The sequence below is a fragment of the Bombus affinis genome, chromosome 3, assembly GCF_024516045.1.
Source record: "Bombus affinis isolate iyBomAffi1 chromosome 3, iyBomAffi1.2, whole genome shotgun sequence".
Taxonomy (NCBI): Eukaryota; Metazoa; Arthropoda; class Insecta; order Hymenoptera; family Apidae; genus Bombus; species Bombus affinis.
In genome coordinates this window covers 1,122,753-1,140,733 of record NC_066346.1, presented here as the reverse complement: position 1 = coordinate 1,140,733, position 17,981 = coordinate 1,122,753, and the positions used below count along the sequence as shown (strand labels likewise).

General features: G+C 33.1%; 1 protein-coding gene and 2 long non-coding RNA genes across 7 annotated transcripts; 1 reads left to right on the top strand and 2 right to left on the bottom strand.

Annotated features, from left to right (window-relative positions):
• Positions 1–89: 89 nt before the first annotated feature.
• Positions 90–16,608, top strand: LOC126914188 (collagen alpha-1(I) chain-like). Of its 4 annotated transcripts, none has more exons than XM_050717792.1 (30): positions 90–825; positions 940–1,020; positions 1,542–5,621; positions 7,655–7,711; positions 7,969–8,067; positions 8,434–8,483; positions 8,560–8,625; positions 8,805–8,918; positions 9,057–9,195; positions 9,283–9,407; positions 9,472–9,678; positions 9,791–9,889; positions 10,451–10,559; positions 10,926–11,113; positions 11,219–11,435; positions 11,648–11,736; positions 12,139–12,300; positions 12,392–12,553; positions 12,762–12,959; positions 13,100–13,244; positions 13,317–13,577; positions 13,665–13,798; positions 13,946–14,215; positions 14,318–14,533; positions 14,659–14,748; positions 14,895–15,276; positions 15,403–15,621; positions 15,728–15,900; positions 15,997–16,218; positions 16,310–16,608. In XM_050717792.1, exons 3-30 carry the CDS (start codon positions 5,435–5,437, stop codon positions 16,454–16,456), a joined length of 4,527 nt encoding a protein of 1,508 aa, XP_050573749.1. In that variant the 5' UTR covers positions 90–825; positions 940–1,020; positions 1,542–5,434; the 3' UTR covers positions 16,457–16,608. The 4 variants fall into 4 exon arrangements, with proteins under 4 accessions (XP_050573749.1, XP_050573748.1, XP_050573746.1 ...); XM_050717791.1 differs by having other exon boundaries at positions 90–863; XM_050717789.1 differs by having other exon boundaries at positions 940–5,621.
• Positions 6,198–7,692, bottom strand: LOC126914231 (uncharacterized). Its single transcript, XR_007709611.1, has 2 exons — positions 7,487–7,692; positions 6,198–6,732 (listed from the first exon to the last, which is right to left on the bottom strand). It is a non-coding gene; the product is annotated as an uncharacterized LOC126914231 (long non-coding RNA).
• LOC126914234 (uncharacterized) lies at positions 9,714–17,976 on the bottom strand. Of its 2 annotated transcripts, none has more exons than XR_007709616.1 (2): positions 17,866–17,976; positions 9,714–9,887 (listed from the first exon to the last, which is right to left on the bottom strand). It is a non-coding gene; the product is annotated as an uncharacterized LOC126914234 (long non-coding RNA). The 2 variants fall into 2 exon arrangements; XR_007709615.1 differs by lacking the exon at positions 17,866–17,976 and adding an exon at positions 17,761–17,854.
• Positions 17,977–17,981: the final 5 nt, after the last annotated feature.

Genomic DNA, 17,981 nt, shown 5'->3' with positions numbered 1-17,981 from the left:
CTATCCTTTATACAAGATGTGAAGTAATGATATTTTATTAAGCTTTGTACAGCGTGTTCGGCTACAAGTGTCAAAATATCGAAGGTCTGATTCTCGAAGCTAAAATAAGATGAAAATCAAGAATGAAAAGATTGCGTTTTCGGCTTTGTTTTTTAGTTATTGATAATTAAAAATTAGCCGAATTATCCCTGTGCGCGAGCAAACCTCCTTACATGAATGAAAGTAGGTTAGTCTAAGCAGCGGGGTGCACAGGGATCCTCAAATCGAACGATACATGGGCGGCAACTTACCTCGTACAAGACGTAGAGGAGAAGATTATGACATTCGAAGTATTTGTTACGATGTTTGTCTAATTCGTTTCAGTGTTGGCTAAAAGATAGGTGTAAGAGAACTTTACCTATTAAAAACTGAAGATGACTGAAAACTCGGAAAAGGAAGATGACAGAAGAAGTTTGCTATTTTATCACTTTAAAGCTCCCCTTGAATCATGTTATACCAGACAAAAAATTATCAATTCACCCACTAACAATGAAATAATCTACGCTGAGCATGTTTCGTGGTTCACCCTGTACAAACATAAATATTAATCGAAAAACATCAGTACAAATTTGACGAGTCCCAACATTATTTATTTAAGTTTATATTCTTTATATCGATCTTTTCATATTTTTAGACCAGCGGAGAATGTCCAGAAAGTTTAACATATTCATTTTCACTGGAAGAATATCCTACGTCGCACGAGAAATGAGAAAAAACTTCCTCATTTTATGCTTAAAGCACAACGTTACCATTAAATGAAAAATTCGGAATCCTGTTTTCATAAGTGTAATATTAATAATCATAACGCTTATTTTAATTAATCCGTGAGGATATGATTTTTATTCTTTTATCGAATTATTTGAAAGTATTTATTTTTAACGACTTCGTTATGTCCTACAGAAACAACTGTGTACGTACAATGTGTAGTTTAATCGGAACACCAATGACGATGACACTGATGCAGATAACATTCCGAGATCTGTACGTAGTTTCCATTAAAACAAGTATGTAACGTATTTATTGCTGTATGACAGCCATGGGAGGAATTATAAGATTTTAATAATTTGTTCATTTTATTTCTACTGGTTCTGTTACAACTCGTAATACAACTTGTAAATATTCAGACACTAGACAATTTATAGCAACAATACTTACATACACGAATGTAAGTAAAATGTATCAATTAACGAGAAACTAATAGTCAAAAATAATGTCTATGATCTTCCTATAGAATCGACAAATAATACAATTTAATTATTTGTTTAAAAATTGATCGATAGTATATTCATTCGTATATCAACTGTGGCTTAGATCCCACAGTTGTGGAATTTACCTCTGCTGTGATATTGTGATAGAATTCAGCAGAACTTTAAACATATCTTCTTTTCCTACATTACGTATATGTATATAGTTCGTAAACTGTCAAATGCAACGTTTCTTTGTCTATGTATGTGTTATCTTGCTACTCGAGAACCGTTGAACCAAATTTCTTTCCCATATAGGTGCATCCTCGGTCAGGTTTTAAGCTATGTTTGGTTAAAATTGATTTTTATGGAGCTGAGCAGTGAAGATAAATGCGCGACAAGACGAGGAAAAGAACTGGAAACACACAGGAAACTGAATGCGCTGTGAAAACTACAAGGGATGATACATCAAGACTGTGTGTGAGAGATAAGTAGCTTTTTAAAATAGTTGTACAAAGAAGTCCGCGGCGGTCGTATCGTCATCGCACAAAGAGAGTATTATATTCTCTGGTGTGGGTATGTCAACATGAGCTGGCGCGAACACACATAAGCATTTTAAATGCGCTAAAACAGGTTGTATTATTTGGAGAATTATATAAAGAATTTACAGGTTCTCTTATAGCCAATATTTTTAAATGCGTGAATTCACGCCGGTTCTCATCGCGATACCTTTAATATGAATACGTACAACCCTAAAATGCCTTGTACTTTATCGATCTAGATACGTTAAAAGTTAATAAACTTTTTTTTGGGGATATGTTAGATTTTTAAATTAAAAATGAGTGTGCGGCAGCTGCATAACACGAAGATGAATTTATGCCATTGTATAGAAAGAATGACAAGACAGGTAATCAGTTTGCCTACTTCTAATTAACAAATCAGATGCAAAGACGCTTAACAAAGATACTCGGGGTTGATAAATTCAACAATAGGAATTATCGCGAACGTTCATTGTGCGAGATTACGAAAACAACACAGACTAATATCACACTGGCCCAGTTATACTATTAGAAATAGTGGTAACTCTGATTTATAGTCGGACACAACGATACAGGGACTTGGGTCAATGTAGCCTATTACGGTTAACGCTTTGTAAAGTAAGTCGCGCTCCGGGAATGCGGCCAAAATAATGATTGTCGTTTAATAAACTTATTAAGTCGAAATGACGTGATCTGTATCGACAATAGTATCGTAACTGCAACCGATAAAAACTAGAAGATCACGAAGTATGTCAATCAACCGTTTGTGTAGTCGTATTTTTAGCGAAATAATGAATGAAATAGCTTCTTCTATCTAACGTATTCAATCGTGACCTAGGCTAAAGATTGGAAATTATACATTACATTTTACGTTACCTCTTAATTAATGTTCCTGGACAAATGACAAATTCATGAAATGTTTAAACACACGATGTTAATCACGATTATAATACGATTTCCTTTTTTAAACTAACATAGAAGCATACTTATGTAAAGTATGTGGAAGTACTGCAAATAATCATTTTTTTTTTTTTTTATTTCTGAACAAATATTCTAGTCATTAAATTATACATCTATATAACAGAATTTCCACGTAGGTATTTTTGCTGAACTTTTGTGTTTTGTGCCATATGTACGACATTTGGACCGCTTAAAAGAAAAGTTACATTAAAAATAGTTTAACGGCAAGGAGATATGCCGACAGACTATGAGAAGGTAATCGATTAATTTTTTAATAGAAATAAAACAGATCGAATTTACAGGTATTTATAATGTCTTATATCCTACGATTAGGCTACTATTTATGCTTATTAGATTATAACGATGAAATAATATATCATTATCTTCAAGGAACGTATCCAGAGATCTATATAATCAGTATATACATATATTAAAACAAATGTTTAAAAAAAGTTTTTAAATAAAATGTCATCTTGACGTTACATCGACACTTAATATTAAGCTCTTAATATCAAATTTAATCTTATGCACTTTAAAGTGTCTATTATGACACAACGTTATATATTATATATTTAAAAGATAAAAATATAAATACACGAATTACTTCTCTACTTTAGATATATCAGATTTTCTAATCTTGAAGTGGAAACACGATAATAACGTCATTTTTCAAGTAACGTCACCTACATCGATTATCCTTTTCATTTCAAGATACATAAGGCATGCTAAAGAAATTAATACATATACCTAATTTTTATTAACGCAACGGTAGTTTAAATTCAACAAACGTTCGATTATATTCGCTAATGTTGCTTATTGTTAGTAGAGAATGAAATAAGCAGTGTTACATTTTCAAAAAAATCCTCTTCAGAGCTGATTATCCCACTTGAATATTGAACGGGAACGCTATATTATTATAGCATGATACATCGCGTTTAATTTATGTTCTAATTCACGCTTTCGCAACATTCTGGCCGCAAACACATACATACATCTTATGTTAACCATCCTTTTATATTTACGATAACTTTGTCAGATTTAATATGATTTAAAGGTGGATAATCGTTACACGAAGAAACAAGGTATTAAATGTATTATTTTTCACGCATAAGATTTATTTTTCGCACATACGTTTATCCTAACACAATAATTTTATTTCAACACGAATCTTATATCTCGAAGTTTCCGAGATATTAAATTTCCCAGAAGTTCTATTTATATTTAAAACTGCAAAAATTTGTTTCTTTTCTAACGCGACCTTTTTAACATGATTTTCCACGTTTAAGAAAGATTAGTATTATAATGTATTAAATTTACGTAAAGAGGAACTGTTACTGTATATTTGAATATCTTTAAGTAGTTCATAAATTTATCAATAAAGTTATTAATAAATGGAGGGTTTACGGAAAAAGGGGAGAATGCCAAGTTTTAGCATTTTTTAATAAACGAAAATTTATTTTAATGTCACACTTTCGTATTTTATCATAGATATTATTATCGAAATAAAACATTTTATTCTTCGTTTTATTCTACGTCATTTTCAACTTTTATTTGTAATTTTTTTATTTTAAGCAATATATAACGCATCAAACTGTAAAACTATAGCTACTGTAAAACTCAGAAAATTTTAATTTAGATTAATACGACCAATGTGACAAAGAGCACACGCTGCCACCTTTTCTCCGTTGGTCCTCTAAAAGTAAAATTCGTATTATTTTATTTACAATTTTGTCGTACGTACATATAGAATATATCTAGCAAGATAATTATAAAAATTGTTAGAAAAATAATTTTTTTATTTTATAAGGCGTAAAAACTCTGTTTCTTGTTGCCCTCATTTTTATTATACGCGAAAGCACTGCGGATAAAATTAAAAGCATATTTAACAGAAGAAAATAAGTGGCGTGCGTACTCGATCATCGCAATAAAAGACACATGCAGTTTCTTAGTAAAGGGTGATGACCTCTCCATTTCGTAAAACGGATCTAGGATGAAATAGACATATACATACAAAAGAAGCGACATGTAACTACTGACTTTCCTTCACGATCGTGTCGAAATAAGTGGTACGTCAATTTTGAATTACGTTCGCTAACATATTCTCTTTTCTCTTTCTAGTTATTAAACGTAAAAGTTAAAACAAGCCAAAAAACAATATTTTCTCGTCGTTCAGAGAATACAAAGATTTTCATTAGGTCTGTATAATGGTGGTATTTCTATAAATCATACGAATATCAAATTCAAACAAAAATGAATAAAATTTCCAATTTCGTATAATTAAGATATCTTTGAAAATCAAAAAGTGTCCTTTTACGTTTTAAGTTCGAATGAGTGGATACATGTACGTAAAGTTAATAATTAATTTAACAAATGTTGCTCGATTTCGTCATTCTTCGTGATAACGTTTCACCCCTATGTGTTGGCGTGAATGCGGAGGAAAGAAGAAGATCGCGGTTTCCGATGAGAAACGCAAGAGGATAGAAGAGAAAAATGACATCGAAGGAAAGGGATCAAAGAGAAGGGATGAGATCGAACGAAGACAGTGGGAGGACTGCATGTAGATCGTAAAACGGAGGATGATGACCTCCCCTGAGTTACAAAGCATCTGCTAAATAAATGATACGCCAGTTGTCGTAAGTCTAGTTGTCCTCAGCTTCAGACGAAGACGAGTTGGCTCTAGGATCACGTTACTGGCTATCATCATAGTTGCTCATGGGGCCGAAGGCCCTTCGGTTAGCCGCGGCGTTCGCCGTTATCCAACTTCTTTTGCCGCAGGTTCATTCCATACGGACCAAACTCAGGAAACAACGGTCCAAGCCGCTGCAAGCTCAACAAGCCGCGAATGGTGATTACGATTACGACTATTACGAGGGTTACGATGACTACGATGATAGAAATGGTGAATATTACACTTGTACTTATTTTTTCTACCCTTTTTATAATATATATACAAACTATATTTGCGTGGATAAGATGGAATTGTGCATTGAGCTATATCTATGTTAAGTTACAAATATTTGAGACAATTTATTCAAATTGATTTACTCCATCTGTGCATTGTGCATTGTGTGTACCACTTTTTATTCATTAACTCAGAGAACATGTATTTTAATTGATCTGTTTTAACGGAGTTATTATCATAGAACGTATATTTTGAAAAATGCTATAATTCCAAGAATACGATAAATGTGTAATTGATCTTTAGGTGTGTTGTTCTAATTCCTTTCAGAGTTTTTTTTTTTTATATGAAATCAAACATCACGGTGATGAAAATAAGAATATTATGTTGATTGATTTGATTGGTCAATGATTTCATTTTGTCTCGAAATTATGTCTCGCAAAATGAGCAACAAAGCTTTCTTTAGATAAACAACTTGTTTCCCGCAACAGATACGGTTTGTTAATTTGATGTTAGCTATTATCTTTTACATTTATGAGTTTTATAAATGATCAACATTAAGGAGGAATATGATGCTACAGAGAAGAACGCGAAAGTTTATTCGTTTAATGTAATTCGTTATTCTATTCGTTCCCTTAATTCTACCATTTTCAATCGTTCGTTAACATTTGCAATAACACGTTAATAGTGAAATATAGGAAAATTGATTTTTAATTGATTTCTGTCGCTTGTTTTTAATATACGTACATACATGTATCGTAATTAATGTAGAAGTGAATCTTTCTATGCGATATTTATGGGGATGAAATTAACATCTGTATTGATATCTGACACCTACGAATCTTTGATGGATGAATTCAAAGTGACGCTATAAAGCTACGTATAAAAGCTATGTGCGTTCCTCGCACTGTCTGCATGTAGATTACATAGTTAAAACTGCGAGGCACCTTTGATCTCGTCAAAAAACCGACAATCCTTAGCAGCCTCGCGAGTCTGCCTCACACTGTCTCTATGTAGTTTAATGTCTAATCGCCCGACAAGTCCATACGATTCTTTATTTGCCAGAGACTTACGTTTTATCTTCTACGTAAATTACTCCACCATCATGATCCTGAAAAGTAAAATCCGATTTATATGAACATTCAAATTCAAGCAAGGTTAATGTATTTATATAGTTCATAACATACAATTCATGATAGAATGTAAATCACAATGTAGAGAAGCTCTTATGATTTTTCTCAAAAATTAACGAACGAGGAGAATTTATTTTATATTTTTGATTTATTTTTATACATAAAATAAATTTCTGTCTCATTGTAACAGCTACTTTATCATATCTTGCATAGTGAATTTAATAGAAAACCAGTAAAATAACCATTGTTCTAACAGAAAATTTAATACATTTATACATTCCAAATTTTTTGGTTTAATAAGCGTAATAATTCTGTAAACTTGTTATATTAATTTCAATTCCCTCGTGAAAACGTATAACACGTTCATTTCGTAGTATATGGAACACACGCAGAAAACGACGATTCCCAATGGTTATGATTCTTATGCCGTTTTATGCTTTAGATATGCTATGAAATTACCTAACAGTTCTTCGTTATTGTAAGAGGCTATTTCCTATGTCGTTGCGAAGCAATTAAAGGAAGTATTAATAACCATGCAAGTAACACCGGAAGCTTCGGATCAGATGCTTGTTTTAGCGCTTTGCGTAATTCAATTAATCAATTACATTAACTGATAAAAATTAACAATTAAAATTTTTATTGTAGTCTATTAAGCGAAACATCTCGATGTATATCGCAGTCGTATTAGCTTTTTACTCATTTAACAAGTATTATAATAATATTTCCACTTACTGTCGAACTGTTCGAAAACATCGAGTTGTCCGAGCATTCGTATATCACGAGTACCTGTTCCAGTCGACCTTATTCTTATTCTATAATTTTCCATTTCCTATTTTATAATATTAATATTTTATTATATACCTTATACAATATTTATATTTTAATAATATTTGTGTTTAGAAACTACAACTACAACTGCGCCATCACCACCTGTTACATCCAGCGTCAATACTGCAAGTACGTACAATATGTCAGAAAGCATCTGTAACGAAATACATATAGAAACACGCGTTGTATAAAAGTAACTCAGAAGAGGAATCATATGTGACTGAATTTTCATAGAAGAATAGGAAATTGTTTAGAATAGACAGCGATGAAATTGTGTATGATTATAAAAAGTAACAAATTAAATATTAACGAAAGATTACGATATAACGCCGATAAAAAACAGTGACAAAACATTAACTACGTCATTTATATTATGTTATCTTAAGGCAGGGGTGAATTACCGACAGAGACATTGCAAACTTTCTACAGACCTGGACTGTCTACAGATGTACCAACGCAAGCGACAATTCGAACTTTCAGTCAAGGTATTTGATACTTTAATATGCATATAATTTATCGACTGTAAATTCATAATAAATATTACGTGCTGTCAAGTAATGATTGTATTTTGTACTATCATTTTGTACGAAATGTTGGCATCCGTAAGAGTCAAAAATATGAATTTTCATAAGAACCTGCAAGCTATTGATAATTTTTATCGTACTGTACATGATTCATTTGTAATAACACTTTACGCGCTAACAAACATTATGCTTTCAACATTTAACAAACAATGATGTACTGTGTCATTGGAAACATATTTCTTATTATATATCCATGATAGATGATTAAATAGATGTAATCATGTAGCTAATCTTTTTCTAAACACTGATTCATTTGGAATGTCGTAGTCGGTATATTACCAAACGAAGTGCAAACAACACCAGAACGAAATCATGCAGTAAGTATGAATTTCAAAACATACTACGAAGTTGTGGATATATATAATAATAAATATAATTTATTTATATTGCTAGTCACCGACAGAGATTGTTCCTGGTGAAAGTAACGTGATTAGCGCGGTCGCTGTTCCTGGACCCAGGGTAAATAGTATTACAAAAACATACATAGTTTACATTTGTAACCGATATATCATCAATGGCACATATGTATATATTTTGTCATATATAGACTGTGAATTCTTCATAAAATCTTTTGTGAAAAATGAGACATAACAATATGCAATGTTCCAATAATAATTTTTATCGTCTTCATAAATTAGGGCGAGCCTGGTCGACCTGGAGATATGGGTCGTCCGGGAGATGCTGGATTTCCAGGACACCCTGGATCTCCGGGAATTCCAGGACCTCCGGGGCCACCAGGACCTATACCCGACGTAAGTAGCGTCATTAACATTTATTTCTATCTAAAATTTATTATTTGAATCTGATTATTATTAATGTATAAATTTACGATTAATACGGATAGCATAAATATTTAATATAGATTATTAACAAAATGATGTTGAATACAGGTATCAATGTATTATCAGCAATTAGCTTTATCTCAAGCAAATCAAGATAAAGGACCGACGGGAGCAGCAGCACCTTTGTATGGTCCAGAAGCCTATTTACAAATGCAAACTGGTCCTATTGGACCGCGTGGTCCATCAGGTAATTATACTCGCTTTATTAATTATGTATTTCTATTTTTATTGTCAATTGTTAGACGTCTATTCGATATTTTCCAAATTGTAATAGGTCCACCTGGACCACCTGGACCACAGGGTTTTCAAGGAGTACGAGGAGAACCTGGTGAACCTGGAACTTTGGGTCCTCCAGGAGCGCCAGGTCCCAGAGGATTAGCTGGTTTACCGGGAAAGGATGTATGTATACATATTGATTAAATTATTAATATTAGAGTTAGATAAAAGTATATTTTATTATTAGGGTAATACCGGTGAAGATGGAGAACCTGGTCCTCCAGGATCGGTTGGTCCAGTCGGACCAAGAGGTCTACCAGGGATGCCTGGTCTTCCTGGTGTAAAAGGACACCGAGGTTTTCCGGGGTTAGATGGTGCAAAAGGAGAACAAGGTGTATCTGGTGAGAAAGGATCCATGGGCGTACCTGGACCGATGGGACATATAGGCCCGATGGTAAATATTAAATATTCATATTCACATAAATAAAATTAAATTTTGTAAATTGTAATTATATATTTTAATTATATAAAAACAATAATTTATTAGATGTTTAATAATTAAATAGGGCCCTGCAGGTCCACGTGGTGAAAGAGGTAGAGAAGGTCCTCCTGGACCTCCAGGAATTAGAGGGGTGGATGGTATTGCTGGGCCCCCTGGTCAGCCTGTAAGTAGAATAATAAAGATTACAAATATAGAGTGGTGTAAAAGAGTCGCGAAGGAGTTTGAAATAATAATAATTTAAAAAATATTTGATTTAAAGTTTATTTCTTTCCAAGAAAGTAAAATATAATTCATGGAGATCTTTTTAAGTTACGCGTAAAATATTATGATACATAAATGCCCACCATTTTAGTCTCACAAAGTTGAGTTGTTTTAATAATATTTTGCATGATCTTTGTTAAAACATTTGGCATTAACTCCTGCATTTTGGTTCAAATGTTCTCCCTTGGCTGCTGAATAATTCTTTGTTTATCTATATGCACCTTCACTTTGAGACATCCCCAAAGGAAAAAATTAGGAGCTGTCAAGTGTAGCGATCGGAAGAACAATTTTAATCCTAAATTTCTGCAGATTAAATCTCGAAAATAAAACTCTATAATGTTGAAGATGTATTTTACTAGATGTATTTTAGAAACTCTGGAAAGCAAAAAAAAAAGAAAAAGGAAAAAAAGAATATCGTCTGTATAGTATCGACCATGTATTAACGAATATGTAACTTTTGTAGGGTACGGTAGGTAAGCCAGGTTCTCCTGGATTTCCAGGTAGTCCAGGTGTAAAAGGAGATCAAGGAGCACAAGGACCAAAAGGAAGCCAAGGCATACAAGGCCCTCGAGGTATATTTTCTTACATTAGATATTATTTACTATGATCAAGTAACTTGAGATAATCAACAAACTATAACATAAATAACAACATCATAAATAAAAATATCGTATAGCATTGTATAATTTGAAAGTAGACAACAAAATATCCTAATACTACTTGTATACATCGCTGATAAGTGAAATTTTAGAAAACCATTTTCAAAGTTGATAAATTGAAAGATGTATGTAGACTTATATCATAGTAATCAAGACTGTTAAATAAATTCGACTTTAAAATTAAATGACTGAAATTTGCATCGAAACATTGTCTACTTTTGAACTTTAAAATTATATCTTTGAGAGATATAACATATTTCAATTCCCTTTCTCGCCTAGGTGAAACTGGTCGTCCTGGTCAACCTGGTGAATCAGGACCACAGGGACCCCAGGGAAAAGATGGAATACCTGGAGAAAAGGGAAGTACAGGAGCAACTGGTTTAGTTGGTGCTCCAGGTTTCCCTGGAGCTCGCGGACAACCTGGGATACCTGGCAATCCTGGTGTTCCAGGAGCGAAAGGCATGCCTGTAAATATTGTTTTTGTATTCCTATTCTCTCATCTCTTAAACTTTTAAATTGTGTGCTTCATCTTTCTTATTGCACTATATGTACTAAAATATTATAATTCGCAGGGACTTTCAGGTGAAAGAGGATTTAAAGGTGATAGTGGAGCTAAAGGTGATTCGGGAAGTCCAGGGCCACGTGGTTTGCCTGGTCCTCCTGGGAACGAGGGTAAACGAGGAAAAAGGGGAATGCGCGGGCCAATTGGTACATCCGGTCCTGCCGGAGAACGTGGAGCACCAGGCGCACCGGGTCTTCCGGGACCTGATGGCCCCATGGGACCCAAAGGTATGTCGTCATAAACGTCATAATTCGTCAAAATTATTATCAAAGACACATTTTTTAAGAACATGCATTCCTAATTCTTTTTTAATTTCTGGATATAATCTTTTAAGTCTTATTTAAAACTTTTAACAATAAAACTGCTTATACAATGATGTATTAATAATTAATTTTAACATATTTATGTCAATAAAAATAATTTATATAATTGTTCGCAGGTCAATCTGGAGATCGTGGACCAATTGGACCAATGGGGCTCAGAGGAGCTAACGGAGATCCTGGTCGCCCAGGATCTCCCGGTTTACAGGTCTCTGTCCATAATTATTTTAAAAATACAGGAAAATAGCATTTCATCAAATATTTACATTTAGAAAATTAAATAATAACGAATAAAGTTACATCTCAAATATTTTGTAAAGTTGTATTTCGTAAAAATATTAAATATGAGTTTAATATTTATTTTTTTGAGAAGCTAAGAGATATAATATTTATTCTAATGATCCACGCTTAGTTAATTATATGTGCTAGTACTACAATTTTACTTTGTACTTATGCTTTATATCTTAAGAAACATATATTAGAATATCTAACTATGTTTTGTAAGTCTCCTAATATTAGCATTTATAGTATTCTAATAAATAATTTAAATTATACAGAGAGAGAGAGAGAGAGAGAGAGAGAGAGAAATAGTTGAAATAAAATATTACAGGGTACACGTGGTTTAATGGGTCGCCCTGGTGCTCCCGGAAAACCAGGAAACCCAGGAGACCGAGGAATTCAAGGTGCTGATGGAAAACCAGGTGAACAAGGTCCAGCTGGATTACAAGGTTTACCTGGTCCAATAGGTCTCCCAGGAGAAAAGGGATATCCGGTATTAATATTTGTATTTTTGTTGTTTTTAATATAATAATAATATAAGTATGCGAAATTAATATTTTTACGGAAAATGTACTCATTAAAAGGGTGAACCAGGAAAAGCTGGTGAGCCAGGAAATCCTGGACCACCTGGTCCTAGAGGTGATACGGGAAAGGAGGGAGCACCAGGACCTCAAGGTTCACCTGGACCATCAGGAGTAGATGGTGAACGGGGACCTCCAGGATCTCCAGGTCCTAGAGGTTTTCAGGTATATCTTAAACGTTCGATAATATATAATAAACACAGAGTTATATATTCTGAAGTTTATATATCGGTCTTTTCGCTACCCAATTTTTCAATAATGAATATTGGTTTTGAAAATAATTGCTTTAAATGTAAAACATATTTAAAAAAATGGGCGTAAAAATAATAAAGGGGCAGTATGATTTTATTACATAATTTGATTATGCAATTAGGGTTTTCCAGGCGTTACTGGTAATCCAGGAACACCAGGAAAAGATGGAGAATCAGGTGTTCAAGGACCACCTGGTCCACCAGGTATACCTGGAAATAGAGGTGAACGAGGATTTCCTGGTGAAAGAGGTACACCAGGAGGACCAGGATTAACAGGACCAAGAGGAGAACCAGGCGCACAAGGATTAGATGGACCTCCCGTAAGCATTTTTAGATATTTTACATGTTATTTTTAAATCTATTCAACATAAACTACTAGAAATTACTTTTCGCATAAAAAGTTCTTAATTTTTGACACATTATTTGTTTATATGATTTTACATAAAGTGTTATATTTCAGGGATTACCTGGAGCAAAAGGAGATCGAGGAATTTCAGGTCCACCTGGATTGGTAGGATTGCCTGGCTTACGAGGAGCTACGGGAGAGTCAGGTCAGAAAGGAGAAAGAGGATCTAGTGGACCGCCTGGCCCTGAAGGACCTTCAGGTTGTACATTACAAAAAGTTCACATACTTATTACCTTAAAATGATATATAATGTAGACATATTCTATTATAGGACGGATTGGAGAGCGTGGACCACAAGGTCAAATTGGCTCACCGGGACCGCCAGGTGAACCAGCAGAACGAGGCGATCCTGGATTACCTGGGCCTCCAGGAGAGGTAGGTGCTCCTGGAAATCCAGGAGAAAGAGGACCCCAAGGATTACAAGGACTGCAAGGCTTCCCAGGACCACAAGGACTCATTGGTTTACCAGGATTAAAGGGTGATCGTGGTTATCCAGGTTTAAAAGGAGATCAAGGAAATCCTGGCCTACCTGGTAATAATTAATATGTACTAAATGAAATAAAAACATATCAAATTTTACATCTCTTGTAAATATATGCTTCTAACATAAATTTTACAGGTAGCCCAGGTGAAACTGGACCACAAGGTCTAGTTGGTTTGACGGGAGCTAAAGGAGTACGAGGAGAACCAGGCGCTAGAGGAGAGCCTGGTATTATGGGACCACCAGGAGTACCAGGAATCGTTGGTGCAATGGTATGTTTCATTTTATTATCGGAGAATATTGTTTAAATTGTCATAAATATTAGAGAATATTTACTTACTAATATATCACACTATTTTTGTTACAGACAAAGTGTAAAATATTAATGTAATTTAACTAATAATCTTAAATCTGTATAGGGCCCGCCAGGGGCAATAGGACCATCAGGACCGCCTGGGTTACCAGGTAGTAAAGGTAATATTGGAGAAACAGGACGAGCCGGAAATCCTGGACCTATTGGGAATCCAGGTTCACCTGGTGCAGATGGAAATAAAGGCGAGAGTGGTTCTCAAGGACCACCAGGTACTCCTGGTCCTCAAGGTCCTCAAGGCTCTCCTGGCGAAAGAGGATTACCTGGTTTACCAGGCCCGTCTGGACCAATAGGCGCTAGAGGAATACGAGGAGCACCTGTAAGTTCAACTATCTCCGTATCTTGTGAAATTTACATATATCTACTTATATTAAATTATGAATTATAAATAATTTATATTTTATTTAATATAATATAACAGGGTGAATCTGGTGTACCTGGGAAACCTGGACCAGAAGGTCCACCTGGACCTCCTGGACAAGTTGGACCAATTGGACCACATGGACCAACAGGAGAAATTGGAGCAGAAGGGCCCAGTGGTAAACCTGGACCACCTGGAATAGCAGGTCGTCCTGGAGATAAAGGACCACCGGGAGCGGTAGGACAAACGGGATTGCCCGGCTCTCCTGGTTTACCCGTAAGATATGATCATAGTGTATTTTTTATAAACTACAATAAAAAAACTTAAATATAAAGTTTTAATAATGTAAAACAGTTATGTATATAGCTATATATGAGCATCATGTACACTTTGGTAACTAGGGACCACCTGGTCAAGCAGGTGCTCCAGGATCAACTGGAGAAAGAGGACCAAAGGGAGAAACAGGACCACAAGGTGTAGAAGGACAGCAAGTTAGTTTCATCATTCATATTATTTATGTATACATGATACATGATAATAATTTTTAATAGTTGTAATTAGCATTGGTATGTATTTTTATTGTGACTTTAAAATAACTGAAATAAAAAAAGTCAAATAATACTATTCCTACAATTAGGGACCTAGAGGAAAACCAGGACCTATAGGATTGGAAGGTCCTAAAGGTGATCGCGGAGAAGAAGGCCAGAAGGGTGCGAAAGGCCATCGAGGATTTACTGGTTTACAAGGTTTACCCGGGCCTACTGGTCTACCAGGGGAAAAAGGAATACCTGGACTTCCTGGGCTACCTGGAAAAGATGGCGAATCTGGACCTAGAGGTAGTCCTGGACGAGATGGCAGCCCTGGGCCAATTGGATTAACTGGCAATCCAGGACCAAAAGGTCCTTCAGGTGAAGAAGGTCGCCATGGACCACCAGGTCCTCCTGGTCCTCCAGGGCCTCCAGGTCCACCTGGTGAACTTGGATTAGGATATGATGCTGCTTCTTTAGCTGCACTTTTAGGTGATTATTATAATTTTTCTAAACCATGAAATTACTTTATAATTTTATATTATACTCACTATTATTATTAAATATTATTAAATATTGTTCCATACCATGGAATTAATCATGTTATTATATGAATAGGACAAGGTCAAACTAAAGGACCAGATCCATTAGTTGGTGATGAACCACCTAGAATGTTTAGTCAAGACATGACAGAAGAAGAAAGGAAAGAACTCATTTTGAAAGCATATAAACAATTGAAATCATCATTCCAGAAATTTGTAAAACCAGATGGTGGAAAAAGTTCACCAGCCAAAACTTGCAGGGACCTTTATACTGCTTATCCAGATAAACTTTCTGGTCAGTTTATAAGTAGAAAAATAATGTTTAATACTACAACTATCCTTTTCAGTAATTCATTTTAGGAAATATGAATTTATATACTGAAAATATTATCCTATCATAGGAGAATATTGGATTGATCCTAATGAAGGTGATACAAGAGATGCAATTTTAGTGTATTGTGATGCTAAGAAACGTGCAACATGCTTATTACCCAATCCTGTACGTTCCCCAGAAATTAACTATATTACTGATCAACCAGAAACTTGGTTAAGCGAAATAGAAAATGGAATGAAGGTAACAATTTTTTGCTGTTGTTGAGTAAGAGTATACATGTTCAATATGATGAATCAATTTATTGTTTTATATATTTTTAATACCTACAACATATAGATTACATATAAAGCAGATAGTAATCAAATTGGCTTTTTGCAACTTCTATCGAGACATGCATACCAAAATATAATATATCACTGTAAAAATAGCATAGGCTATTTTGATTCTGAGCGAAAGACGTATAGGAAAGGTATGAAATTTTTAACCTGGAATGATGTAGAATTAACACCACGTGGAAATCAACGTCTAAGATATGAAATGATAACTGATGAATGTAGAGTAAGTTTTGCATTATTCAAATGATGATTTGTTAACCTTGCAAAATATTTAACATTAAAACATTATAACATTTATAACAATATCTTTACAGACATATAATGGACAATGGGGTAAAACAGTAATTTCATATGAAACTGATAAACCTGTAAGACTACCTATAATAGATGTGGCCTTACGAGATATTGGAAAACCAGATCAAAGCTTTTCTATTGAAATTGGTACTGTTTGTTATGAATAATAAATTGAAATTAATAAATACATTTTTATATTATCATTACATAATTAAAGTATTTTCTTTACTCAAACATTTCCATGTATATGTACATATATAGTATATGAAAATTTGAATTTTGTAACAGTTCAAATATTGTAGCACATATATTAATTATTAGTTTTTTATTTTTTCATAAATTACATAAATAAAATATTGTTATAATTTGTATATATTGACATAGATATAACTTCATGTACTAAATATGTCAATAGTCATTCAATAATTTAGATGTTTAAAATAATTAGTCCTAGGTAATATATATATATATATATATATCCCCTTTTTTCATATTATTAAACTACTCTTGTTATAAGCAAAACTATTTTACATATTAGTCTTGATGACAAATTAAAATATTGCTACATTTTCATGAAATAAAATAATATGAATAATTAATGATTTAAAACATAAGTTTAATTAAATTCTTTATATAAAAGTCTGAAAATTATAATATATCTTTTTAATACAAATTTTAACCTTCTAAGGTATGTTATATTAGTGTTGCAATCATTATTTTAACTCTTTTTTGTAAAATATTCTATATTAGCTTAAAATTTTTACATGTATTTTGTAAAATATAAATTATTATTAAAATTAAATATTACCTATTGCTTTCATATATTTTAAAATTATTAAAATATCATCTAATCTTAATTTTTGTGGATTTATAAATCAGTTTACAAAATAATTTATATTCAATGTGATCGTACATTAAAATAATACAATCTTAAGTAAAATTATTTCCCAAATCCTAGTATTTAAAGAAATCCTACGTTATTATAAACTGAGCTACGCTGATATATGTGTATATAAAAGTTGATTTAACTAATTATAAAATATTCATGAATATGGAAAAATTAAAAGCAAGTTGTTAAAGCCTAATAAATTATTTTCTTAAATTGATTTACTCATTTTTATATAACTTTCTGTAATTTTAAAAGTAGTATCTTTTTCTATAATCCTTTATATTTAATAATAACTGTGTTACATAAATATACTAAATATGCACGTACTCAATTAAATTTCTTACAAATTATACTAAAAAAATTTGTATAATTTCATTTACTTATTTCTTCTAAGTACAAATAAGGTTCGTTGCGATTACTTATAATTGATAAAAATAATATTCCAAAATAAATATGTAGATATTACCAGATATTACATATCGTGCTAAAATATTTGATATTAATTTTATATTTTTTGTTTTATAATTTTATGAAAATAATATCTATCAATGTTAATATTAATTAAAGCTATTTCATACGTACAAATAGAAGGATAATAGCGTGATATTTCAGTCAGGAAATGGTTATTCTTATCCATTATGTCTAATTCATTCATCTATGCAGAGAATATAGTATACATACACATACATTCAACAGGTGACTGTGGTAGGAGAAAAGAAGCGCGAATTGGGGACTAAAAAAAGGTAGCGCCTCGCCGTTCAGTAAGAATTAGTGACGACGACGGGAGTGACTGACTGGCTTTC